We start from the raw sequence: 27,672 nt of genomic DNA, 5'->3' as shown, positions 1-27,672 counted from the left end.
TTAAGGTAAATGAAAGGGGAACTAACTGTTAAAACCTTAACTCGTCATTTGGTTATGCAAATTGTTTCATATCAATAACTTAGTAATTAGTCATAGGGCAAATCTTCAAAGACTCCCATACAAGTTAGAAGTGTGAAACCTCCGGAATTCATTAAGCAAGACGAGAGCTCGCAACCTGGAGTTTTAAAAATCAAGCTGCCTTATTTATTATCAAATAGTAACTGCTGTTAAAAGCACGGGGAAAAAAATTATAAAGGTTTTTTTTTCTTCAATTACCATCTCTCCTTGTCTGTTACAAGAACAATCAGCAGTCCTCAGCTGACAAGGAACAAGGAGATTGTCAGTAACTTCTGAGAAAAGGGGTTAAGAAAGGCGGCCTTAGCCAACAACCCCCTTCAGCAGCAGCTGGAGAGAAGCCCGGCTGACCTCATAACAGCCATTGACTCCTGGGAGCACCGAGAAGGGTACTGGTGTCCCTGACATCGACAGAATACCACTCCTTACAATTATATGTCTTTCAGAATGGAAATGTTGGACTGGAGGCCACTTTAACCGGGGGGAAATTCCACATTCCCGACCTGGCTGGAGGTGGGTTCGCAGACAGAGCACAGGCCAGGTGTTCAACGCAGGGAGGGAGAAGCGCTTTTGATGCTCCATTTGCATGACATAGCTACATGCAACGTGCACAAATCAACGTGAGGTTATTTTGTATGAAAACAATATCCTAACAGGAGTCTGTTCAGTGCCAACAATTTCCAAAAACATTTTCTAATTTTAAGTAGATGAAGAAATGTCCTGCAATGCAACATATACCCCAGCATGTTGAGACAGAATTTTTGAAACAACAATAGCACACGCCTGTCATCTCTATGGCATGACTGCACCAGTCATGTTAAATCACAAAGGCTGTTTCTTGCAAGGGCAATACCCAGCCACCACAGAACAAAGCTACAGTGGTTTAACAGTTTCTAGACCACAAGTAAAAAAATTCTCTGTCTGATTTTCACAGATCTTTAACGACAGAAAGGACCTTCCTCTATGACAAAAAGGCACCTAGCCTAGCTCTGCACATAACTAATAAAAGTTGATTAAAGATGTACCACAAATCTGTAACCAGAATGTTTCACTAAGATTTACAGCCCTACTGACAGAGTGACTTGCCAGTAATTTTACAGCATTCTCCTGTTCTTGTTCCTAAACCTGCCAAAAAGCAACTTGAGAAAACTTGAAAAGCTTTGACCCAAGGCTAAATAAAATTTCAAAATTATATTTTGCCTGGTATTCTAAACGAGGGAGATTACCTTAACCACAAAAAGGACATTTTGCACAAAATGTGTTCAAATCTGCCAGCTCTCACAATCCTCCAAATAGAAGAACCGCTCTTGGAGTAACTGTTGCATAAGGACTGTGCTCTAATGATTAAGAGCTTATCCATAGCACAATGACATTTTCAGAATACTCAAGCACAAATTTTCCTATTCATTTTTATTGGCTGACTGCATGAACTATTAAAAGTATGTTGAATCTTTCACGTTTTGGCCCATTAAATAATACACCACTTAATATTTATTCATCAGAGCTTAGTTTTGTAAAAGAGTGATTAACTTCAATGGCTTTTAGGCTAACTGAAGGTGCTTTGTACTGTTCAGGATTAGTAAAATGATACAGATTTTCCTATATTTACAGGCACTATTTTCACCAACAAAACAATGATTTTTCTGACTGAAATAGAAGTGAAGTTTTTACTAAAAAAAAGATATTACTTTTCTTTTTTACCTTGATAGCTGAATGTTTCATATCTTTTTGGTATCTCAAAGTGAACATTCCACATGTTTAGTTATTTTTAAAGCTAAAACATGATTGCTTAACAGTTGCACAAGCAATCAAAACATTTGTAACATAATTCCAATTAGAGACTACAGTAAATATTGAAACCAAATACTACCTTATTGATAGGAACATATAGTAGCTATGTAATTTATATAAGCCTACAGAAATGACACTCAGTGAAGAAATTCAAACTTAGGGTTTACCACACTTTCTTCAGAAGAATAAGGATTTGTAGAAACACAATTTATTTACTGTTATGTCAGAGAAAAAAAGTTGATTTTCTCTTTCTTTTTAAAATGAAGTGACCTCTATGTATCTGCCATATATGTCACTAGTAATATATAAAAGGAAACTAAATATTATTTTTAAAGGGGTTCATTTTTTGTATTTCAATAGTTGTCAGAAAAAAAAGGCACCTTTTAAACATGTGTCTTTTCAAAATGAATGCTATATTTTGACCTACATTGGTATCATGCTCACAGCAATTAATCATACGGCCACAGAGAGCAAAATGGCACAGCATTCAGCATCAGCTTTATTTCTTACTAGAGCAGCATATCTTTATTATCAAGTACTAAAAAAGAATGCAATTGGGATGAACAGTTTTTGTTTGTTTGTTTTTTTAAAGAAAGCAACACAAACTGTGAATCATCCTAATCACAGTTTTCAACATAAGTTTATTAAAAGATGGAAGTCACCCTAGAAGACATGTTCTGAATCCTGTTGTATGAGTTATTTACTGGTAGATAAAGCTTCCCTTTATGAAATAAATAGACAAAGATTTCTTTTTGGCAGAAACACTTTACAAATTTAGCATAGTAAAAGGTATTTCAAAACTTCTAATTACCAAAATGCCAGAGATTTTTAATTAGTCTATATCTCCCAAAAGGAAAGGATGGAAAATCTACCACATTTTCAAAAGGCATAAAAAGTACCATAATTCACAACAGATGTGTATGCACAGGAACAACAGAGGAGTCTAACTGCACAAACAAAAGTTTAAGGTAGGAATTTGCAATCAAGCAGCTTGATCTGTCCAGAATAAGATTAAATACCACATTAAAAACATGCAGTCAGGCTGTAACTAAATTTGAAAGCATGTTGGGACAGTGTTTTACTACTTCACTTTTAGACCAAGTCCAAAACCTACTGAAAATTTCTGTGGGCTTTGCACAGAAACCTAAAGGGCTTTTGGACTCATTGTAAGAATAGTGACTGTACTTTTCATGTTGGACTTTATGGCCATGCTAGTATTTCTTAAGTGTTGTCTTTTCAACAGAGAGAGGCTGGTGTCTCTGAAAAGTGTCTGGGAACTCAAATCCCCTCTTTGGGGACTGAGGAGGAAGGGGGCCCTGTGGGTATGCTGACACCATTCACTGCAGGTTTGGTTAAGCAAAGATAGACATCCCCGTTGGCCAATTTCTTCTAGTTTCCATGAGTAGCAATAGTAGTAGAAATATCAATAGTAATACGTGGCAAAATAATCCAAGATCCTGTATATGCTTTAATCTCCACCTGCAACAAAGGCCAAGCCATCGTTTTCACTAATTTTTAGATACTTTAAACAAGCACAGACTAAATTGCTTCTGCAGCAATCACAGCTTTCAAGTGCAAAGTAGCCTTATTCTCAAACATTGTTAGGGGTATCACGGTCTCTGAAGCTTAAGTGTTCAGGATGAATTTTTAGCTGTTCTGTCAAGCACAAGTGCAACTCAGTTGAACCTCCCTGGTTGGTTAGCTGATTTTAACCTCTCTAAGTACAGAATAACAGATAATTCAAAAAGCAAAATCTTGAGCCTGTTTCAGTACACACAATAATAATTTGCCTAGCACTATAAAAAAAGTAACCAATATATTGCAGATTCCTCTTTGAAATTCAGGTCATTTACCAGCTTCAGTCAGAAAAGTCTAATGACCCCATTTTTTGAAGGAAGAACAGTGCTGTGTTACAAAACAGGTAATGAAATGGTAACTATTCAGCTGATGTACTGAAATTACATTTCTCAAAAAAAAATCAATCAGGATCAATCTAACAATGAAATTACTTTAATTGTGACTCCCTTGTCTTTATTACATGGATATATTTTTAAAAATCCAAACCAGAACTATTTTGTAAAAATAAATGTTTGGATGGAGTCATAATAATTGCGTATTTTATTCTGTAGAAAGTTTGGATATTTCAGGTTTCATCTTCAGTTAAGAAATTGTCTTCACATAAATTATCACGTGCAAAAAAATTTACAATCATCTTACTGGAAAGCAGAACTTGCTCTTCTCAAAGGTCTGGGGGCATAGTCATCTCTAATCTGATGTCACTGAAGACAATGGAAAAAGTTGTTCCACTTACCGACATTTCAGAGATCTTTAAACCAAACCTGTATGAATGTCATCTATGTGTCCATAGGGAATGAGCAGAGAGTACAAATTGCATATCCTGGAGGTAGCAGCAAGGTATAGAATATTACTTATCCTAGTTTTTTTAAAAAAAAATGTGGCAAAATGGCTTAGTATTTATCCTAAAATAATTAGGCAAAACCAAATGAGTTATCTTAAGGTGTAAGACATTTAAACCAAAGAGGAATGACTACGTCTCTATTTTAATCTTGTTTCATCTGCCTAGGATATGACATATAGCATTACACTTTATTCTTTTTGATTCATATTTTAACCATCTTGTTTGTTTGTTTAAACAGAGCAATCACAATATGGATGCAGAATTCCCCTTTCAAATTCTATATTTGTTTCTGTCCAGGCAGTTTATCAAATAACAGGTTCTGGACAAATCAAACTTTCTGAAAACAAAGTGAAAGAGTGAATATATTTGAAAGATACCTGAGGTCAGTGAACATTCTTTTGCTCGCATAATTCATTTTCCATCCTTTGTTTGTTCATTTATAACCCCTGAAGTATAACGCATGAATTATCCTATTGTACACATCAACCACTTGACAGATTGTTTTACTAAAACTCTTATGTGCTGTGGCTTTCCTTCCAGGCTGTCAGGAAAAGTTTAACAAAAAGGCTGACTAGTTCCTTTAAGTTCTCCCAGATAAACAAACTACAAAGCAAGTTTACAGTACCCAAGACCATCCATGCAAAAATATCACACAGGCTTTTTACAGTAACAACATAAATCAGAGCATTCGAAGGTGCTCAGTCAAGAAGAAAAGCTGATGGTGGTTCAGCAATCTGTCAAATGGGGAGCAGAAATGTTCACGCTTGAGAATCTTTAGTTAATGACACATAATTGTTAGGACGCGGCTTAACAAAGCTCCATTTAAAGAAAGCCTTTTTTTTTTGTTTCATACATGAATGGTAAATTTTTAGTAATAATTCATAAAAATCATTAGATAGTTTTGGGGTTTTTTTTCTGAATAAAACTTTAAATAATGTCAATGACACAGACGCTGGTTACCTAAATATGTGTCTATGTATTCACCTAAGAAACTGCCTTCTGGGTCCAGAAGGTTCTGATGTCTGGGTCCAAGCACCAGAATTAAGCACAGAAATTACCTTTCTTGTGTTTTCGGAAAGCTCAAAAACAGCTTAAGAGAGTGATTTTAATGAATTACATCCTTGCACCACCCCACAACAGAAGGCTGGGAGAACAACTGATAAGTGAAATAAGGGCAGAATAAGAAATGGAAAAGGGGGAAATGGATCCTGAGGTAGATTAGGAAGTGTGGAGAAGAAAACAATGCTACCAAATTTCAAGGCAGGCAGGGATATTGCAAGGGAGAAAGTGCAATTAAAAACAAAAAGAAAAGCCTGAATGAAATGCTGGCAAACTAGTTCCTGGCAATACTAGCTCTGCTGTCTTGGTTGTAGATCTTTACCTCAGTATCTCTCAAAAATACTAGCGCAGCTTAAACGTGTTAAAAAGAAACAAAAAGTCAAATAAACTCAATAAAGATGTTATGATGTTTGTTGATACGCTGCATTGTTCTAGGTAATATCCAGTTATAACACTACTTCATTGCTTGGAATAGACTGAACCAGGAGAATCAGGGGAATTATTGCAGGTTTGATGCAGACAGGCCTGATGTTGAAATGAACCGCGACATTCATTAACTTCATGTGCGATTTCAGCAGCCCTGAAATTGTAGCCAGTTAGCTATTTGATGTAGTTTAAAAGTCACAATTACTTCTGATTTGAATCCAGAGTACAAATACATCCCCTTTTTGCAAATACATGGCATATAATGACAAAGAACCCAGAATTTGGGAAGCAGAGTCATGATTTTCCTTCTTTTCTATGTTCCCTTCAAATTCACTGCCTCTTCCGCCAATGCTTGGTATGACCATTCACAACTGTACCTCTTCTTGCACTTCATCCCATACTCTCCCCATGCCCCTGCTGCTTCTGGACCAGACCTAATCTTTGTATAGGTACAATTCAGATGCGCCAAACCCTTATTTATAAAGTATTTGTGAAGATTATGCAAAGGAATTCTCTCTTTTTTTAGTACAAACGTACTAATTAATCTAATTTTCTTTATTTCGTATGGACTTACTATGAGAAAATGTTGATTTCCTAAGTAAGCAGGAAAAATGATAAATTACATGCGGTATATGGAATGCTCTGCTATAACTTTAATCCATTTGAGTTTATACAGTATTGCTAGGATAAAATCCAACAACTTCTCAGTAAAGATGCAAAGGCAAGTTCTCTAGGATCCAAGCCTCCTTTCTATTCCCAGGTACACCAATATTTATTATAGGATAGAGAATAACATACCCACCATCACATCTCCCCCTCCCGTACTCAACTTGTTTTGCCCTTGCATATTCCTTACATATCCATTTAATATATTAAATTATAAGCTGTTTTTATTTTATTTTTTCTTGGTTTGGGGAGTTTCTTGTCAAACCCACCAGCTGTTCTTGAACTGTGATTATATACACTTCAGCATCACAAAACAGCAATGAAATTTTCCCTATACAAGTTTTCTTGTGGGCGAAACAGTGTTTGAGGTTGCTCTACACTGTCTATTATAAGTATAATTGAATCTTCTTTTGTATCTTTCTATATAATTCTGTATATAATCTAAGTGTTACCTAGGAGGCCTCGAAATACTGTTTCTTTAACACGCAGCAGCTACCAAAACTAAATATGATTAATCAACAATGTCATCTTAAATACTGCTTTTAGTTTTGCTGATTTGATATTCAGAAGTATCAAATATAGGAAAGACCCATAAAAATGTAGCAAAAATGACTGTAGGTACAGAGGGTTTCTTGCATGTGTTCAAAATTAAGGAATAGATTATTTTCTCTGGAAAACAGATAATTAAGGAAAGCATGCTTGTGATACATTAATAATGATTAATCAGTAGAGACATTTTTGTTCATTACTGAAGTGTAAAGTACTATTTTTCCATTCTCATGACATTTTTTTTTGTTAAAATTTGTACCTTATAAAAAGAATGCACATTGAATGAATGAAACACAAATACTTGTATAAAATTCCAGCTGTTTTGAAATCTTCAATTCTCAGTACATTTGGCAGAAGCAGAAAGTGTCCCAGGAATACATTAAAAATATTGCATATCAATTAAATATTAAGTCATGCCTCTCACAGCATACTAAAGGCTGGCATAGCAATGCACGCATGTAAAATGCCAAAATAAGCCCTTTGGCTCCCATTTTGCTCTCCCTTGCAGCATGTCCCTGCTATCCCACTTGACTATTCTGCCTTGGACTACACCACCTCCTCCTCACTTCTATCACTTTATCAGTTTGGGGGGAAAGTCAGGAAAGTGGAATCAGAGAGACACTCCAGTAAACCAGATCTGTCTTTAACTTTTCTTACTGAATGCTGTTTCCCTTCTGCTCCTGTCTTGTCTGTACAAGGTGATAAGGTGCTGGGGGCAATTTCTGCCCTCTCCCGCATGTGGAGCAATCATAACTATATATTATATATGCACTTACCTACATGCATATATCTACATAAAATTGTATGTATAGCTCTGTTATGTGTAATAATATTTACATTCTTTCTGTCTTACCACTGAACTCAGTTTCCAGTGAGTCCATAATTTCATGGAGGTAGATGTCCTAATAATAAATCACTGTGTCCTGATATATTTCATTTGGTTGCTTGTTCCATGATGTAACAAAATGAAAATAGTCTATAAACTATTTGAAAGATTGATTTCTGTTCATCTGAATCTATCCCCTGTAAGATGATACACTGTCAAGGCTCTTTTGTCCTTAAACCATAATCCTTATTCATCAAATTTTATTAGTGCAGTTGTGTAAAGTTTTCCTGCGCGGCAACAAAAACCACCTCACTTGCTGTAAGAGCATTTCTAACTTGGATGAATCTGCAGGAAAATTGCAAATAAGGGGCTGATGAGAAAAAAAAATAAAAATACTACAATATACTATAAACTAAAAATCACCACTTCAAAAAGGAACAAGGCATGCTATTTGCTGTCTTCAAGGTAGTCCTTTAAGAAACTCTAAGTGTCTTCATGATTAAGCCTGGAAAGATGAATTTTACTTTCCTACCTCTGATTTATGTCTTGCACAACACACAGATTTTCTAAGTTCAGAATACTATAACTTGTCCTTTCACAGACAAAAACTTTTGCTAGAGTAAGGATAGGTCTAGAAAGACAGGCAGATGTCCTAATCTGCTTAACTGAAAATTAGCCAGCAAAGTGACATTCAAAGACATTGTCAATGACAAATCATTCACAGGCCAAGGTAGGATACATTTTTTAAAGTGTGCACTAAAAATTACACCTACTTGCTGTCGAATTTCTTCTTCCATCTTTACTGGGGACCCCAACTCTGCGACTTGTTTGACACCTTCACTAGCATATCCTCCATACTCCCAAAGAATGTAGTTCTTCGAGTGAGAACTACCAATGATTGCAGACCAGTGGTTGGTGCGTCCTTTCAGGGGGAGGAAAAAAAAAAAAAAAAAAAAAAATCAACCATCAAGACAGCCTCAAAGCATAATTCCTGATTTTTTTATCAAAGTGGAAGGTTTGAAGTGCCCAGTCTTCACCAGTACCAAGCTTTTGTACGTGTTGCACACTGTCAGTTCTCACTACATCAATACACCATATCTTTAGAGTAATATGAACAATTCGGTGAACTACAAAAATATAGCATAAAGAGTCAGTAATTATTGGATATAATACAGGCAGAAATGGTGAGAAAGATTGTATTCCAGCTAATCAAGCAGCCCCCCCAAACAGATAGGCTTAGTATATTTTTTCTTCACCGAATACTTCACTTCTTCAGGAACTGTAAGAATCCTTTAATTTTAGGTTTCCATGTAAAATATTTTTAAGGATGAAACCTGCAAGCGAAGACTTCAGTGGTCACTCAAAGATTTAACACTAAGTTGTTTCCTTACTGAAAGACACTGGTTTCTAACATTCCACTAGATTTGTGTTTGAGTAGTGACAGCATATTACCAGCAAAAGGTAGACATAAGCATGATTACACTACCTTTAAATGTTACGGATTTTCGTTTATAGCTTTGTGCCCAAACATTATCAGGCACAAAGCTATAAAGGGCTAACAGCCAGAAACCTCTCCCAGCAGCTTCCTGCTGAAACAGAGGTGAAACATTTGTTTCTATGGTGTCCAGCACTTCTTCCAGGAAACTTTTGAAATCCTCGTAAAGAACTGCTCTTATTGGCACTGACATAGCTGGTTTGTATGCTTCCGCATACTTAAATTACACATGTACCATGTCTCCCCCCCTCCGCCCCACCCTCACCCCAACCACTAGCAGGTGTCCCCTTTAATTTAGGAAGGGAGTAAAGAAGTGAATTTTGGTTCTTCTGTATTTACTGAGCTTGCTTGCTCAAATTTCTCATAGTGTAAGAATTGTTGAGCTCAGCAAAAGGATTTCTGTTCTTGTTTCTTGTCTTGTTGAACAGAAAAAGAAAAAAACTTTAAAAGTTTAAAGAGAAAATATTAGAGAAGGCTGATGGAATCGAAAAGAGAATCGAGCAGAAATAAGGAGTCACAGAAGTCCCATAAGTCCCATAGTGCTGGAAATAAAAATAAATTCACTTTAGTGTCACTCTGCAAAGATATGGACTTAAAGAAAAAGGATGAGAAAATGAACTGCTCACATAAGCAGACAGTGTGGTAACAGTGCAAAGACTGTAGCACATGAGGGAGACAGAATGATGGAGTGAGACAATATTTAACATTTTTCTTTGCAATGCAAAAGGTAGAGAGTAGCAGTAAAAACAGCTGAAAACTAGAATAAATGAATGAAAGATGAATAATGAAGTAAACAAAAGGAATGCAAATTTAAGATGTGAAAGGTGGGAAAATGAAATTGAAAAAGACAGTGTAGAGACTTGACTACATAAAGTCAGATGCAGGAACCTAATCACAGGAGAACAGAAAATAGATTAGAAATAAAAAATGAACTCCAATGGTAGGGGGGAAAAGCTAGAAAAGTGTAGCAAGCAGAATAGATAGATGAGGGAGATGGCCTAGCAACAAAGCAAACAGAGCCTCCATAGTTTCCCTAGTGCTAAACTTGGTCCAAAAAATAGACCTACTGAGCCCTGAATTATAGTAGGCCTGATGTTTTCAGAGGCCATTAAAGTTAAACAGAAATTGAGCCCCAAACAGAGGAAAAAACCCCCTAAACCTCGTCCCCAGGTAACAGCTAAAGAGACTATAGTGTCAGAAGATGGTTTCTTGATCTAAGATCTAGTAATTGTTCCTTAAATACACACTGGCACCTTGTCAAACCACAGAGAGATACTGTCATTCAGCTCCAGTGACAGGACCACCAGTTTTCCTCATTCTTTCTTCCTAGCACATAGGTCTATCTCGCAAGTCATAGACAGCAGCTTTCCCTGAAACACAGTAAGTGACACTTACTGAAACTTATTGAAAGAGAAGGTTTCACATAGTCCCTACAAAAGAAAAATGTGTCCCTACAGAGAGGAACCAGAGTGCCTTTAATTCTTTAGTAAAATTGATAATGAATTGTTCCACGTTCTCCAAAGCTTCTCACACTCCCTATCTTAAACAGATCAAGAATATCTGATGTCCTTGCAACCAGAGCCCAGCCTCTTCCACCATACATCTCTCCCTATAGATATTGGCTCTGTGGAGAAAGCAGCTGGGCCCACCTACTTGCCCAAATGAGCTGTTCAAAGTATACCACATCTACCCTAAACCTTTTACAAAATCTGTCCAACATTTGCAAATGTTTCACTCTTCAACCTGAACCTCCCATTTTTACAAGAATGAAGAGACAACTCAATATAGTTTCTTAAGCTTTTTCCTCTAAACAGCAAAGAAACTTCTCCACATTAAATAATCTGAGCAGTACAAGGACAGAGCTATTTTGCATCACCAGTCCAATGTCACTATCCACTTCTTAAGACGGCAGAATACTGACAGCTGTCCAATGGCATTATTTCACTTCCTTTTTGTATGAGTAGTTTGTCAGTTTACACACTTATATATGTATTTCTGCATAAAGATCAAGGTGTGATCACAACATGAGAATGTATCCTCTGACATATTTCATAGATGTGCCACATCAAATCATGATGGAGAGGACGTATATTTCTGTTATCATGTATGGGTGATACGCAGAGAGAATAAATGCTTTTAAGCTACAGGGCATATGTAAATACAAATCTTTCTGACTGTCAAAATGTGATAGGAAATTCAATAGTTCCCCTTGAGCCAGATTTAATAACAAATGAAATACTCAGCTTCCACTAGCCCTATTATCAGGAGTTGTGATAACTTGCAAAAATGACCTGAAAAGCACGCTCACTTTTTTTAAGCCTTAGTTTGCATATCAGTTTAATTTTTTTTCAGTCTGTCTGACGTCCACAAAAGTAAAATTGTTTTAAGAATTATTTTTTGATCCCTTTCTACAGCTAAGGTACACCTCTCTCCATTCACTCTACAGCTGGCACACTCAGAACAAGATTGTGTTGCAGTGGTTTCATTCTAAGCAATGCTTTATAGGGTAGGCGCATCTGATAAAAATGTATTGTCTTTTTAGGAGTTAAATGTAATGAAACAGAGGTATTTTAATGGCACCGGTATAATAAATGTAAAATTATTGCTAATCCATGGAATCTGTGAAAACTTCAAAGTAGTTTCCCAGAATTAAAAGTTTTGCGCTGTACCTTCCAGAAACATTTCTGTGTAAAAGCAAAAGAAAATACTTTATTTGGTAAAAGCAGTTCTTTGGAGAAAAGCTAAGCAATAGAGTACATGTTATTTAGGGATTTTTAAAGCAAATCAGAAGATAAGTTAAAGGAAAGATGCAAAATATAAGCTTTATGATCCGCTTTCTATTTCAGCCATACTGATGGTATAAGAGTAGAGCAGAATTTTTTATGTGATAACTTGGCAAATAATTAGTCATTTACCACAGTCCATCATGAATGACATTTTATTTTAATGTAATTACTACACAAGTTCAACATTTTAAAGAATAATGTCTATTGCTAGTTTTCATTTTTAACATCACTACCTCTGGATGATATTTTTTTCGCAAGTTTCAGGAATGTCAATGTAAAATCTTATCAGCTCTTATTACTGAGCTTAATCCTGCTAGTATTATATGGTTATCTTTTCACTTTTTCAGTTTTTAAAGTAGAACATTGATATAATTCACCACTTTGTAACTGGGGAGAAATAGCACTCTACAAAGTCCACTATCACGGCAAACTATTGCAACTTGCTTACTTTCAGCCATGCACCCATCCTCTTCATGTGTTCACTGACTTGGATTTAAAAGAAAAGGCCATTTATCCCCAATATTACTTCATTAAGTCACAGTAATTTCATAGTTTTCAATCATTTTCTCATGCCCTCTTTCTAACCACTAACTGAATCCATACAAATGATGCATATAAAGTGTCACAGTCAGCAGATATGTAATCATCCAATAGCCTAAAAGAGCATTCCTGCAATTATTGGTTTTTGGCTTATTTTATCTCCTATGTTTTATGCTGACAAATAATATTTGAGCAATGTTACATTCAACTTAAAATGTATGACTCAACATAAGCAATATTGCTTAGGCTGTTAAAACTATGAGCTGAACACAAACCATATTTGAGTTACATGATGATATTCTGACACTGACAATAATAAAAAAAAAAAATCAACATACAAATCTATATAATAAACATCAGCCACAGACAACATAATAAAATTTAAATACCAGTAAATGTGACTCATTTTCTCAAATCATTTCCTAGCCTTTGTTGCCACAGATTGTGGAGTCAGTAATGAAAGAACAAAGGCTTAATACACGATTTTGTAACTTTAGCTTTTTACAGTTACTTGGGTTGTTGCAACAACAATACTGATTCTGTAGTTCAGAAACTTTAAAAACACAGACAGGCAAAGCTCAGAATGTGTATTTTATCTGTCTATTTAATCAACAAAGACGAGAATATTCTATGTATTCCAAGGTCTATATATCTAATTAATGTCCTTGGGCAGCAAGATTCAGAGCTCACCAAAACTAACAGGAATCTTTCAAAAGACTTTGAAGGAAAACATACTGGCTAGACTGCCATGGTTGTAAAAAATCAAAGTGTTAGTGTGTTGCCCATCCTTTGTGGTCTTTTGCTTAAAATCTCATTTCCTAGCTGTACATTATAAGCCAGTCTAAGCTTTCACTAAAAAAGAAAAAAAAAAAAAGAAAAAGTAACCTTTCTCACCACAAAGAAATCCTGAAAATGGGATCTCATACACACCTCAGTTCAAAAAGTCAGGCAAACCAATAGAATTTATTTGTAATAAGCTATTTGTATAGCATTCACAGAAAGATCCATGGGTTTTCCATACTGAATGTTAGCAGTATTCCATATATGTCATAATTTACACTGCTGAACTGTAAATAAGTAATGTTGTGTCATAACAAGCTCCAACCCTCTTCACAGTCCCTATATGCTACAATAGTAAAAGAATAATACTCACGTGGAAAATCTTTGGGATGTGTTTTTTCTGACCAGTTTCCATAAAATGTTAGCCTATATTTGGCAGTTCCACAGGCACAGCAATCTAAAATTGGTTTGTCAGTCACACCTTCTGAGGCCGAGTCTGAAAAAGCAGCAAAGTACCCATTGAAAAACGTTACAACTCAAAATCAACAGATGACAGCGTAGTTGCCATAATAAATACTTCAGTAAATAAATCTGAGTTAAACACGTATTTTTCTTTTTTTCTTTATTTTTAAGTTGGGCTACACTAGATTAAACTAGAACCCTGAAGTACCTGGATCATATTTATGAGTGGATGCAATGATTTAAATCTACGTTTTTAAATAAGAAGGCACTACTATTTAGTTGTTTTCAGATTCAAAACGGGCTTGTTTCTGGTTCTTATCTGATATGAATGAAACTTCAGTTGATCTCAAAACACAATAGGCTTGAAATTTCTGGGCAGTCAAAGCATATAAATTCTCCAATGGGATGCAATAACCAGCTGCAATGCTTAGGTTTAGGAAAGGATGAAATAGCCCAGAATACAATAAACTTAGTTTATTGGAGACAAATGGGTTTCACGTGAAGACTGGGTAAAATGTAACAAGTTTCACATTTTAGGGTAGGCAAGGAAGATTGTATGAGGAATAGTATGTGTGATAAGGAAGAATATAATTGAATGGAAGATTCCAAATTTGAACCTGGATGAAACTGTTCAAGGCCTCAAAATTTTAGTTTGATATAATGAGTTAAAAGAAATATGTAGAACATGACAAGGAGGTCAGAAAGATGTTTTACTTTACCTTACCTTGTTCACAAATTTTTTTGGTGAGAGAACCCTCATCTTGAAAATAAATTATGCGCTTCTGCACAATACTGGCTCTATAAAGAAAAAAAAAAGGTTTTAAATATATTTATTCTTTCTTTAAGAAAGAAATGCATGATAAGATAGCAAAAGGACAGAACTAGACCGCTAAGACCTAGGCATGTCTTCCTCTTCTGACAATACATATACACAATACAGGATTACAGATAGGATATTTCTAATTCAACTTGCATTTGAATATTATAATTTTTACAGAAACTTGGGAGTGTTATTACCTTTAGAGAAGTGATCATAATCATATGGTGAGGATGTGTGCTCTTGAAATGCATGACGGTCAACTGAATATTCAATATTTCAATCAAATCTTATATGAAAATACTGAAATTATATTCAGTTTCAGAAAACTAGCACAGGTAAAGCAAGTAGCTGTTTGTAGGAAATTACATGGCATTCTGAAGAGACAAATACTTCTGATATATGACAGCAATTCATTGCAAATATCATGTAAAAGAGAAGTTAGAAAAAGAACTAGCATAAGCTGAAGTCTTTAAAAGCAATTCAAAGGTTCCAAAAGACAAGCCACTTCAAAATTAATTAGGTCTAGAAAATTTTATTAAGGCTTATAGTTCAAACAAAATGTAAGTTTGTAAGCCTCAGTTTAGGTGCGGGGGCAGGGAGGTTGAATCTGAAAACGGTACAGGGAAAACCAGAGTTACCGTGCAATTTTATTTTTTACAGACAGAATTGTACAGCTGAAATTTAGCTGATTTTTAGCCTCCCATCTGAGAGACCATAAACTGAATTTTGCATCAAAGATCTTCAAGTCAGCAAAGCACCAAGCCCAAGTTCTTCTTGCAGATTGGTATCATAACCATTACATGGTAAATGTCAAAAACAATAATCAACTGGCAAATATGTTCATCAGGCTCAGGTGACCCCCTCCAGTCCTAAATAAACTTAACTAGCTTCTTTGAATTTTTTAACTATAAAAATTTAATTCACATGTAAACTTTATCCTCTTTCTATAACAAAACAGAATTTGGTTAAATTCAGAGACATTCTTTGGACTGAGTATTTTCTGAGGGGAACATGCTTTGGGAGCTGGCACTCTTCTTTGTTTACCAGTAAGGGAGAACATTCTTCCAGCAACATTTTGTACCATCACTCATATTTAAAACTCTAAATAGCAAGGGCTAGATACTTGTCTTACCTCAACTTTACAGTCAAATAATTATCTTAATCTCTCTAGAGTTATTCCTCACTCATATCAGTTGAAATGAAAAGAAAAATAAGACTGTATATGTTTAGAAGTGTTGTTGTAGTCATGTAAACCTTCCTTTGACAATGTCCCACCCTATAAAATTACCAAAAATAAGATGCAGTTTTACTGTGCGTTCTTCGCCAAGACACAAGGTCGGAATAGGACAGGAAGGAATTCTTCATTTCACATTATAAAGCACCCAGGGGAATAACTGGGCTTTGTAAACCTCCTAAAGCTAGATCAAACTGGAATGGGTGCAGAAACTACAGCTTGCTCTCATCTTTAATAGGGCTGGCATCTTCTAAAGGAAGATGTGGTAAAGGACAATACAGGCAACCAACCAAGGCTGTGAAAAAACAGCATGAAACAGAGAAGAGCAAGACTGACTTTTACAAGAAGCAAGGGCATGATCTGCCAATATTTGATGAAGGGAAACTCCTAGGCCTCATCTTTATGAGGAAGTGTTTACACTAGGGACAAAAAGTGAATGAAATCTAGAGTTAGTTAAATCTGTCTTTTATTACTATGAGAACTGTCATGGGACAATTTAAATGGTGCCAGAAGACTATGTGAGAAGCAGAATGAAATGTTTCTGAGAAATCTTTTTCAGGGTTTCTAACAAGAAACAAGGGGAAAAAAAATAAAACAAAACCACCAAAACAACTACTAGCAAGAATATGAGCGCCAGCCTGTGACAGTGGCATGCTACCTTAGTTTTTCCAGCCTTCACATTGAAAACCAAAGACAACTTTAAAGACTTTTTGCATGCTACACTACAATTGAGAACCAATACTTTCACACAGACTCAATGAAACACATACAATTTTTCATACACCATCAATCATGGTTTATCAAACACTGTACCATAAAATTGGAAAACAGTCATGATTAATGAAATGGAAAACAGGATGGTTAATAAAATGCAAAGTAACAGCAACCTGAGCTGCAATGTATACGCATCACCACAACTCACATATTGTCAACATGCTTTAATTTCTTATACATTGGCCAGTTACCAGCAGCCATCTTCCAGGATCAATACTGGGGCAAATAGCATCTTCACTGATGCCCTGGATGAGGGCGTAGAATGAAACCTCAACAAGTTTGCAGATGATACTAAATTGTGGGACCAGTGGACATGCTGGAGGGAAAGGTTACTATTTAGACAGGCAGATTCCTGACAGACTTGAGAAATGTGTTGGCATGAACCCCATGAAAAGTCAAAGGTAAAGTCTTGCACATAGGATGGAATAATGCAGTTACAACAGTGCAGTACATGGCACCTGCTAGCCAGAGAGCACCTTTGCAGAAAAGGCCCTTGGGAGTCGTGGTGGACAAGCTGACCATGAGCCAGCAACACACAATTGCCACCAAGGCAGCCACCAGCCTCCTGGGTGGTTTCAGCAAAAGCATAGCAACCTGGTCAAGGAACATGATTTCTTCCCTTCCCTTTAGTACTCACGAGACCACATCTGGAGTATTACAGCCAGTTTTGGGCTGCCCCATTGCATTACTAGAGAAAGTCCAGTGAAGAGCCATCAAGATGATTAGAGGAATGGGGCCTATGGTGTCTGAGGAGAGGGTAAGAGAACTGGGTTTGCTCAGTCTAAGGAAGAAAATGAGAAGGAAGGATCTTACTTCTTGTTGTCTTCAACTCCTTATCAGAAAGATGCAGAAGAGGTAGAGCCAGATGCTTCTCAGAAGTGCATGGTGGTAGGAGGCAAGGCAACAGACAAGTGGGGACACAAGAAATGCCATGCAGATACAACAAAAATCTTTCTCACCACGAGGATGGTCAAAGTGGTCAACACTGGAACAGACTGCCTAGACAGTTTGTGCAATCTCCACCCCTGGAGATATTCAAAACTTGATCAGACCCATGCCTCAGCAACCTACTCAACCTACATGATGTAACAACACCTACTCCAGACAGGCAGGTGGACTAAATGGCTTCCAGAGGTCCCTTACAACCTAAATTATTCTATGATCCTGTGCTTTAAGTATCATTTTAAAGAACAGGTTTTCCAAAGCTTAGTCAAAAAAAACCCAAAAACACACACTTAGAAAATCCAAACGAACAAGAAATCAACTGTTTGATAAAGTAGCTCCCAAATCTGAAGATAACAAAGATATTACGAATATTTAATTTGAGAAGCAGTTATTTTAGAAATAAAATGCAGAAAGACTGTTTGAAGCCTGAAATGTACTTATATTATTTTTTTGCTGCAGTTAGCTTGTCACTGTGAAATGTCAAGGGAACAGTCCCTTTTCTAACAACAAAAGCTTCACAGCTTTCTGAGTCATTGTCTCTTCAGCTGTGTTCGAAATTATATATGGAGCCAAAGATCTAAATGAGAGTTTTGTTACTGATTCCAAGTGGAACAGGATTGGTATATTAGATGGTTGCATAAATACTGAAAGTAAGCACACAACTTTACAAATACTCAGAGAGAAACAGTATTAAATTAAAAATATTAATTGTTTTAATAATCAGCTTCTAGATTGAAGACAGAACAAAGCATCTGATAGGTGTATTTGCCTCATTTTTATCACTGCCTTTTGTTTGGTTATTATTTTTATTCCTCTATGAAAGTTCTGATTTGGACTAAAGATACTTTTGTTCAGTTTTGAGGCTTACAAAAACAGCTTAAAAATAGAATGGTTAACTTTTACAGAGAGGTAAGAAAGCTTTTAAGAATTTACAGAAAATACATATCTGCTTACTCTGCATAAATCCTTCCCACCACTTCCAACATCCAGTGCTATCTGAACTTTATGGGAAGGGGAGATCTGATTGCTTTCCCCTACATATTGACATATTTAAGTGGATCTTTAATTGACTTGTTTCTCTCTTTGACTGTCAGCATACACGGAATAAAAAAGAAAAAGGAAACAAATATGATTCCAAATTCTGTTTCTCATTTTCTTCAATGGGAAGCTGCTGGATTTGTGTTAAAGCTTTTCCATCACCAAACTAAGGGGCAAAACTGTATGTTATAGGCATATATACACCTAGCAGCACCTGTTTTTATTTTTAGAAAAACTCCTAAAATTGTTACTTATTATTTCTGTTTTGTAGTTCTCTCATCAAAATCAAGGAATATCTAGTAGCTTCTGTAATACTTGTTTTGTCAATACTACTTCAGAATGTGGTAGGTTGGATACAAGCAGGTCAGAGTCTCTGACCTGTCTCAGTTGGGTCAGACCACATCTGAGCATGAACCTGCCCTGAAAGACTTCACTAGAATAAGAAGATCCCTCTCCAGCACAGTTCCTCAATGATTGTACCATTCTGCTGTGAAAAGCTCTACCAAAGTCACATAAATTGCATTTGGGATAGTAACAAACAGGAAATGTCATAAACCATAAAAATTCAGAGCAGTCTTGGGAATGCTCCAAGTCATACCAGAAACAGAGTTGGTTTGGGTTTTTTTTTCTTTCTTCCACAGAAACAGCTTCAGATCATCTTCCTTACTCCTTTTGTCAAATCAACAGAAATACTCTTATTTTGAATTGCCTCTGTGGGTGTAGTGATGTGACAAAAGAAGTAAGGAAGAGGATCTATAAGAATTGTTCCTATGACATTTTTTAAGTTTACATCAAAACCATTAAGTACAATATTAGAGTTACTTTTTAATAAAACAAGTTTTGCCACAGCTGGTGAGGATACCCTACGTTTCACCTGGAGATTGAGAAATAATAATAAACTACTGGATTGCTGATAATAAACTTTTTTTTTTTTGCTATATATTATTTATGAGTTAACCTTGTCTTGCCCTTCCAGCCGCCAAAATGAATTTCTTTAATTATTCCATGCCTTACTAGTTTAATTACATCATTATAAGTTGTTTCGCACCCCAGAATGCTACCAAGAACAATTATACTTAACAGGATGTCAAGTTCATATGCTTTTTTGGGTTTTTTTGTCTTTTGGAGAAAGAATTTCTGAATGTACCATTTACCTTAGCACTAGAAAGTGAGGTGAAAACCACCTATTTACATCTGCTGCAATTTGGTTGGTGCTAGTGGATTTCATAATTCCGATACATTATATAGGATGTTCTCATTTTATTTCCTTCTGTGTTGTCTTAGAAAAAAACAACCCAACATTTCTATCAAGCACTTACAAGGCCAGGAAATGTGCAAACTCCCAGAAGCTTACCAACAACATTTACTTCTCTTTCTAATATTTAGGAGACTTATTAGAAAGAAATTAAAATTCCTCTGAAAGCATATACAACCTTTTAGCCATTAGATGCCCAGCATTTTTTACACTGGTAGGGTATTTAACAACTACATTCTTCAAAACAATTTTCAACTCTGAAACTCAGTCTCACCAAAGAAGCACCTCCGTCTACACCAGAATCTAATTTTGTCACCAGTCGTCATTGACAAGGGTCAGTACTATTAAAAACTTGCATGAAATCATTTCTTTCTTGACGCCTAACTTAGGAGCTAACACAGATGGTGTGTTGTTTGTTGTTGTTTTGCTGGTTTTGTTCATTTGTTTAAGTATGTTGTTAACACAGTTTGAGCAAACTAACCACACTTGATATTTGATGTTGGATAAAACACAGTAATATTAATGTGAAGTTTAGCAATGTCGCCATAATTCAACATTTACATCCCTGCACAGGATGAGTACCTTTTCTCTAACAAATTGGTCAGATGAAAAAGCAATAAAAACTGCTCTTTTAAAAAGTTTAGTGCATACATATACACCAGAACATCCTTCTTCAGTTTTATTTTTCAACATTTCATCCATACTGTCAGAAAATATAATTGAGAGAAACCCCACAGCAAGAACAAAGTACTCTGCACTTGTTTTACAAATTTACTGTAGCTTCAAAATCCTTTTGGTTGTCCTTCATATCGTAACTCGAGTCTACCATCACACGCATACATGGGAGCTCACTGACTTCAGGACTGATTTGGCCGTTATGCATAATACAACAAAAAGCTCTAAGGAGAACACACAATTATATATGCTGCTATCTTGTATTTGTCCTCAGAAAATCTCTCTGTTCTTTGCTTGAACGGTCACAAGACATAAATACTAAATCTAAAATCTTCAGGATAAAAACTCATACTGACAAAATAATTTCTGACATGTATGTTACACCTATTACTTGCAAAAAAAACCAAAACCACCAAACAACTGAAAAACCCATCAAAGGCAAAAAAGATGAAAGAATGAGTTTGTCTAGGACTCTTGAGAAAATTTCACATTGCTTAAAGCCCATTATTATTTGTGGGCTGTATCTTCATCAGCTATTCTGCTAGCCACCATTTTTTGTAGCAAGTACCATCTCCTTGAGTTTCAAAACTAAGCATTATAAATTATATTGTAAAGAAAAGTCAGAAAAGATCGGTTAGGACTGTATGGTTGAAGGATTCATTTATTTTGTTATTCTAAGTACTGTTTTTGTACAGTAGATGGAAACAATCTATCAAAGGTGGAAGTGTAGTTTTTATCAAGCTGGTCAGCCCGAAGGCATGTTACCCGATAGCTACATTAATTGAGCTAACTTGTGAGAAGAACTGATGCAAAGCACTTGTGGATTAACTAACAAATCCTGAAATCAAAATGAAAAACGAAAACACAGAAAAACTTATCAAGCATTGTTTTATTTCTGCTTAAAAGATCTATGCAACCTGTATGACGCTCACCCACTTGCACAGGAAACTCAAAGACTTGACTCCTCTGGGTGTTCAAGAGAAGCAAGAAAAGAAAGAGGCAACCATGCTCCCATTTTCAGTCTGTAGCCTGCTTTACCTCCTATGCCAGGACATGGCAGAAAACAAACCACACAGGCAAAGGTCACATTTCAAACTCTCCCACATGTGCTACTCTTCACAAGTCCTCAAGTTCCCTGCTGTCACTGCTTGACCTCTGTTGATTTAGCCATTATTGCACAGCAAGTGTGGACAGCCATGACAGAGTAAGAAGCATCTTTGCCCTTTTAAGATATTTCTTTTAATCTCTATATCCTACACATATTGCCCTCCTCTCCTGAGCCACGTTTCCCCACTCCATGTTGGAGGCTAAAAAGACCCCACATTTTTGTATATTGTATTGAAAAAGCAAAATAAGTAAAAGTTAAACATCAGCATGAGTGCCTAGTTCATGAAGCTTGAAGAAATTCCCCAAAACTTCAGAAGAGTTGTTCTAAATCTTTAATATTCTTAGGGGATTCAGGAAGGAAGGAAGAGAATTTATAGATAAAAACAAAAATATCAGAGCTGTCATTCTCCAGCTATTGTTTTGGAAGAGGTGTCAGCTAGCAATACTCTGAAGTTATATTTTAATGAGTAAATTATTTGTACAGCAAAAATTATTATGTCAAGAGCAATATCCTAACCAGGCCACCCACTTGTAAAATACTGATTACTGGGTATTCAGTGGCAGGAATCCAAATTGGAATAAAGTATTTGATGTTTTCAAATACAGAAAAAGCTTCACTTCATTTCAGTTGACAGGAGCCTGAATGTTAAAGTGCCACAATGGGTGATGAACAAATTAATACCCACTGAAACTACGTTAACTTGATTTGATATTGAAATGCTTAATATTACTTTTTAAAAGAGACCTTAATATTATGAATGTATTTGCCTAGGGAAGTTTAATTTTGATGCAGTATTCTTTAGTACTTGAGGTTAAGTCTGACACCACAAATCCACTGGAACTGGATCTGGAACCGTCAGAAGAAGAGACTTGCCATTTCCCTAGTGCAGCTAAGACACATGTTTCAGCTTTCAAGAATTAATACCTGTTAACAACTGAATCTCTTCTACCTGGGCTTTTCTAAGAGCTAACAGCTGAGACTAGCCTACTGAACATTCAGACAACTAACGCCAGGAGATACTGGTTGTTTATGCTGAAAGATACGAGTGCAGAGAAATTAAATTTTAAAAAAAAGACCAATAAACATAAAAAGTGTTGAGATCTGTAACTTCTCCACTTTCCTTGTTCTCAAGAGATAGTATATGGGAAGAAGGCACATTCAAATTGTATTTGAGAAATAGCTGAAAGACCACTCTGCTCATGCAACACATACTTATCAAAGAATGATCAAATTAATCCATGAAATTATTCTACATCGTTAGGGATGTTTTCACCAAGCTTCTCCTCTTACTCTTTGTTCAACAACTGCTGCAACAAGTTTGTGGCTGAGGATAGTGTTAGGGTAGCGTCTCTAGTTCACAATTTGTTCTGGTTGCAAAAATCATTTGCAGTAAGGATTTGTAGCAAATATTGTTGCAAAACTTTGGTACATATTGGAGAATGCAATGGCAGGGAACCTGTAAAGCAGGGTTTTTGCTCTTCCTGCTTCAGCCCTGAAAATGCCAAATTCAATACAATCTTCTTATAGAATCATAGAATCGTTTTGGTTGGAAAGGACCTTTAAGATCATTGAGTCCAATCATTAACCTAACACTACCAAGTTCACCACTAAACCATATCCCTAAACATCTTGCGTCTGATTAGCTGCCGCACCAGTGACACTGGTAGCAGTTTTGCTACAACAGATCAAAAAAACAAGCTGGCCCCAGTAACCTGTGAATACACAAAAACATCAATACCAGTGCTGTGCTCTTCAGTGTGTGTTTGGGAATGCTTAGCAGCTGCTTGGACAATACACACATGAAATATTCACACATACTGCCCATATCATGATGCAAATAAGATGTCTCCTTTAAAGTATACTCTGCCAGGATCACTGACAGGAAGCACGGAGCTTCCGATACTTCTGTTACTCTGTGGACATTAATATTAACGAACCACAGATTAGCCTCAGAAACTTTCAGTAACCTGATCTCTTTTATTGTGCCCTAATCCATATGGGAACAGAAGGTCATTGTCCAATTGAACCTGAATGGGACAACATACAAGGAACAGTCTAAGCAGGTCAGCCCAGCAAACAGACTACAGTAATCCTTGAAGTTTAAAGACAACAAAAGGCTGGGTCGGTTGTGAATTTATCTGATTCGGGTTATTTTGTGAAGGGAACAAGATATTGGATGTTTGACTAGGTTAGGAGAAGGTAAAGGCTGGGCGACAAAGCTATTTTTGAATAAGGATGCGTGTAGAAGATTTTTATAAGCACGGGAATTGCCATGGGGATCAGTTGTGGATTAGGTGTCCAAAGGCTCAAAGGAATAAGAATCGGGGAGCTCAATGGGATGATAAGGTAGATTCAGCACCAAAAGCAGCATATGACCTGGGACATATGAAGTAAAAAGTAACGGCTGTTACTAGAGCACAGAAGAAACAAAAGGACCAAGAAAGTAAATGGAGACAGAAGAACTGCTAAACATGTTACAGGAAAATCAGAAAAGTACTCTTAGGGTTAAGGAAATAGCAATGTTGAAAGGTACAGAAACAGGTGTTAGGAAATGGACCAAAAGTCATCCAAGATATGCATAGGAAGGGCAAGAATAAAGTCTAGTTATATCTCTTTGCTGCAGCAGTAGGTTGTCAGACTATGGATGTGATTACATATAGATTATATACGTTAGCTCCCCAAAACAGGCTGGGGTAATGAAACTCCTTGGAAGTGACTGATTCCTTCTCAAGCTGGTTTGAAGCCTTTTCTATAAAACAACATATAGCAGCAGGGAGAGAAAAAAAAAACCCAAAACAGTATCAAGAAGTCTTTTGCCTCTGTGGGGCTCCTGAAGTCTTGTTGACCCAGATAAAGGTCATCATTTCGTGGAGAAAGTGATTACAACTATGCTTAAAGGATCAGGGATTAAGCAAAAGCTACACAGTCTGTATCTCTCTCAATCATCAGGACAAGGAGAGCACATGAATAGAACTATTAAAGGAGCATTGTGAACAGTAGTAAGTAGTAATGGAAAGGATTAAGATGATAAATTACCCTTCATATTATCAGCTTTGTGAAGCAGGCATAGACTAGGAACTGGAATCCAGCCCTACCAAGTTTAATTTGGAACAAAAGTGCAGTTAAATAGTTTCTTACCTTCATTAGAAACTCTGAGAGGGAGATGTTTTAATGTGGATAATTGAGATACACCAAGTGTGATCAGAGATATAGAAGGAAATAGAGCAAGGGATCAGACATCGTGGAGACAAGCAGGGGTGCTCCTTCAGATACACGTATGGGAAATAGCTGATTCGATTACGTTTGTGAGATTCACACCCAAGCAGTGCAATTTAAACTTTTCTAATGGTTGGTTTAGATTTTGAAACTGAAGCAAGAATCTCCTGATCTTCAAGACAAAAACATGAGGTATACCTATCTGACTTTGTTTTTTATAGCAGTCAGTCATTTGCTCCCACCAAGCATTTACATAGAAACAGAAAAAATACATGCTTTGAAAATTAAAAATGTGATACACTGATGTTGAGGGTATTTTGAAAACCTAGACGTGCCCTGCAATCTTATGCTGCTGTTGATTGTGAGATAACATTCTACTGAGAACAGACCGACCTTCTACTGAAAGCAATTACCAACTTTGGTTCCACTTAATCAGAAGAGAATCACAGCCTGAATTTCTTCTGATGCGCGAGTAGCCACTGGAAAACTAGAAAATTATAAGGACAGCACTTAAAACTTTATTCTTGCTGAGCCAAGAGGCTTACCGATAAAGACAACGCAGAAAACACGTACCTGACTATCTGTGAAATTTGTCTCCTCTTCATGAGTTTACATTTTATTTACTTGTCTGAACACACTTAGTACTTTGTGAGAAGAACTGTGTGTGGCAGAAATACAGACTACTATAAAACTGGCAAGAATTAAGAGCTATTTGCATTTCTCCAATATATTGAAGACAACGCTTTGTCCATAATTTATTCAGAGAAATTAGATAAATGCTTGTTCATTAGTATTTGTTATCTAAATTAACTCTGATGAAAAATACAACTTCTTTATGAACTGTCATGAAATGGTGGTACCTCAATATATGGCATCATCTCTGCAGAGTGGAACATTTTTCTATTTTGTAGACAAGTTCCTTGTCTCATCATATATTTGCTTCAGCAAACTGCACGACAATTGCAGCATGAGAGAGCACGCCTTTTTCCCTAAATAACAAGCGTATATTCCATTTTCAGAGAAATCTATAGGAAGAAACATTGTGATAAGTAATCTGTAGAACTTAAATGAGTTGCTGGTACATATTAAGGGTATCACCAGGCTACATACACTGTCTGTGCAGTGAGACTGTCAAGTTCATTATCCTTCTAATGAACAGAGCTGATTCCTTCTCTAGACACAGGCCCCTATGTCTGCAAGCCTATCCTTTCTGCAGCAAATGAAAACCCAGAAACCATTAAAGAAATCAAGTGTGCTTTCTGGTGCATTGCAAGACTTTAAACAACATTCTGCTGAAGCAGTGAACTGACTGAGCAACAAATCCATTTCTTCAGGAAAGCAGTGCAAAAAGCATTCAGACTGCTGCTGTTCAGATAGCAAAGATACTTAATGCATATCTAATGACACAGAAAAGAGAAAAAGTGGGTGCCTAAACACTGCAAGGAAAAGAAAGGAAACCCAATTACTGGTTGAATTTAATATGTCAATCCTTTCACAAATCCCTTGCAAAAATTGTCAAACCAGGTAAGTAGAAAGACAAGAAGAATCAATTCAACAGTCAGTTTACACAAAGAACAATTCCTTTTCTAGGTGTTTTTTTTTCTTTCATAATTTCCAAAGAAATGCAATAATACATGTAGCTGCTCCTTTAAGAAAACAAATCAGAATTGATTTTGTGGTGCTTCATATGAAAAAAAGAATCAAGATAAATACTGTGTTCAGGTTCTGAGACCCTTATTTATATAAGACATCACTCTTAGAGAGTCTCCAGTTAATGTATTTAAATCCACATGATAATTTAAATATTATTCAATATAAGGGTGGCAGAATCTGACACTTTGTTAATTCAGCCATTTGCCTTTCATACTGAAATATAGCTGTGCTTGAAATTTTAACTGTAAAATGTGCTACGCAGAGCTGTTCTAGATTTTTGTGGGCATGCAGACAGTTCAGTAAATATTGAACTCAGCATGCTAGAAAAATTTTGCTAACATAGAAAATTTCATACAAAATGGCACACCCAATATAGCTTCTTAAATTTAACTGGTTTACTTATATACCCTCATAGAAACACATAGTCTTGAAATATCTGAACAGATTGTATTACAAAGGAGCAAACGACCAGTAAGATGTACCATGTTTACAACTAATTTAAATTAGACTTTGTAACATCTAAGAATTGCCAAAGTATTGTAGGATCGAGAACATACACTGCTAATTTCAGATCTCTTGTCTGGGTCTACAGGCATTTTGAATAACGGATATTTCCACAGCACGTTTTATTAAAGCCTCCTAGTGACTGGGCACATACCAGATAAAAACATCGGTTACTAAAATTAAAAATTAACCACATTATGTTACTTAGCTTTTTCCTTATCTCATTTCATCATTACTGGACCCAATTTGCCCTTCACTTTTGTTGAAGTGAAATGAGAATACTATTATACTACAGTAAACAACATTATGTTTGCATGACAGTGGGCCCACTGGTGCCCTGGTTTTAATATAGAGACAAAAATATCTTTATCTGTAAACTGTAGAAATAGTATGATATTTTGACTCATAAATAAGATGCATATTTTTAAAATGTAGCATACTATATTAAAATAATGTCTTCAGTTCCTGACATAAGACAAATCACTTCTTTAATATGAGTTACCATGCACTGAGAAAGCTTAATTTCAGTTCATGCAGTTATAAAAAAACTGATTTAAAACATTCGGTAATAAAAAC

The 27,672-nt window shown here is 36.1% G+C and overlaps 1 protein-coding gene across 1 annotated transcript in view; it reads right to left on the bottom strand.

The window, feature by feature from the left end:
- The window catches only part of SPON1 (spondin 1), a 207,632-nt gene that overhangs the window by 128,573 nt on the left and 51,387 nt on the right, over nucleotides 1-27,672 (bottom strand). Inside the window, exons 4-6 of the mRNA XM_068399588.1 lie at nucleotides 14,599-14,672; nucleotides 13,786-13,908; nucleotides 8,585-8,733 (exon numbers count right to left, since the gene is read on the bottom strand). Coding sequence (XP_068255689.1) covers nucleotides 8,585-8,733; nucleotides 13,786-13,908; nucleotides 14,599-14,672 — 346 coding nt within the window. The remainder of the gene's footprint in view (nucleotides 1-8,584; nucleotides 8,734-13,785; nucleotides 13,909-14,598; nucleotides 14,673-27,672) is intronic.

Source organism: Nyctibius grandis, chromosome 4 (genome assembly GCF_013368605.1).
Source record: "Nyctibius grandis isolate bNycGra1 chromosome 4, bNycGra1.pri, whole genome shotgun sequence".
NCBI classification, from domain to species: Eukaryota; Metazoa; Chordata; class Aves; order Nyctibiiformes; family Nyctibiidae; genus Nyctibius; species Nyctibius grandis.
Note: the sequence above shows the minus strand (reverse complement) of the source record. Positions and strands in the feature narration are given on the sequence as shown.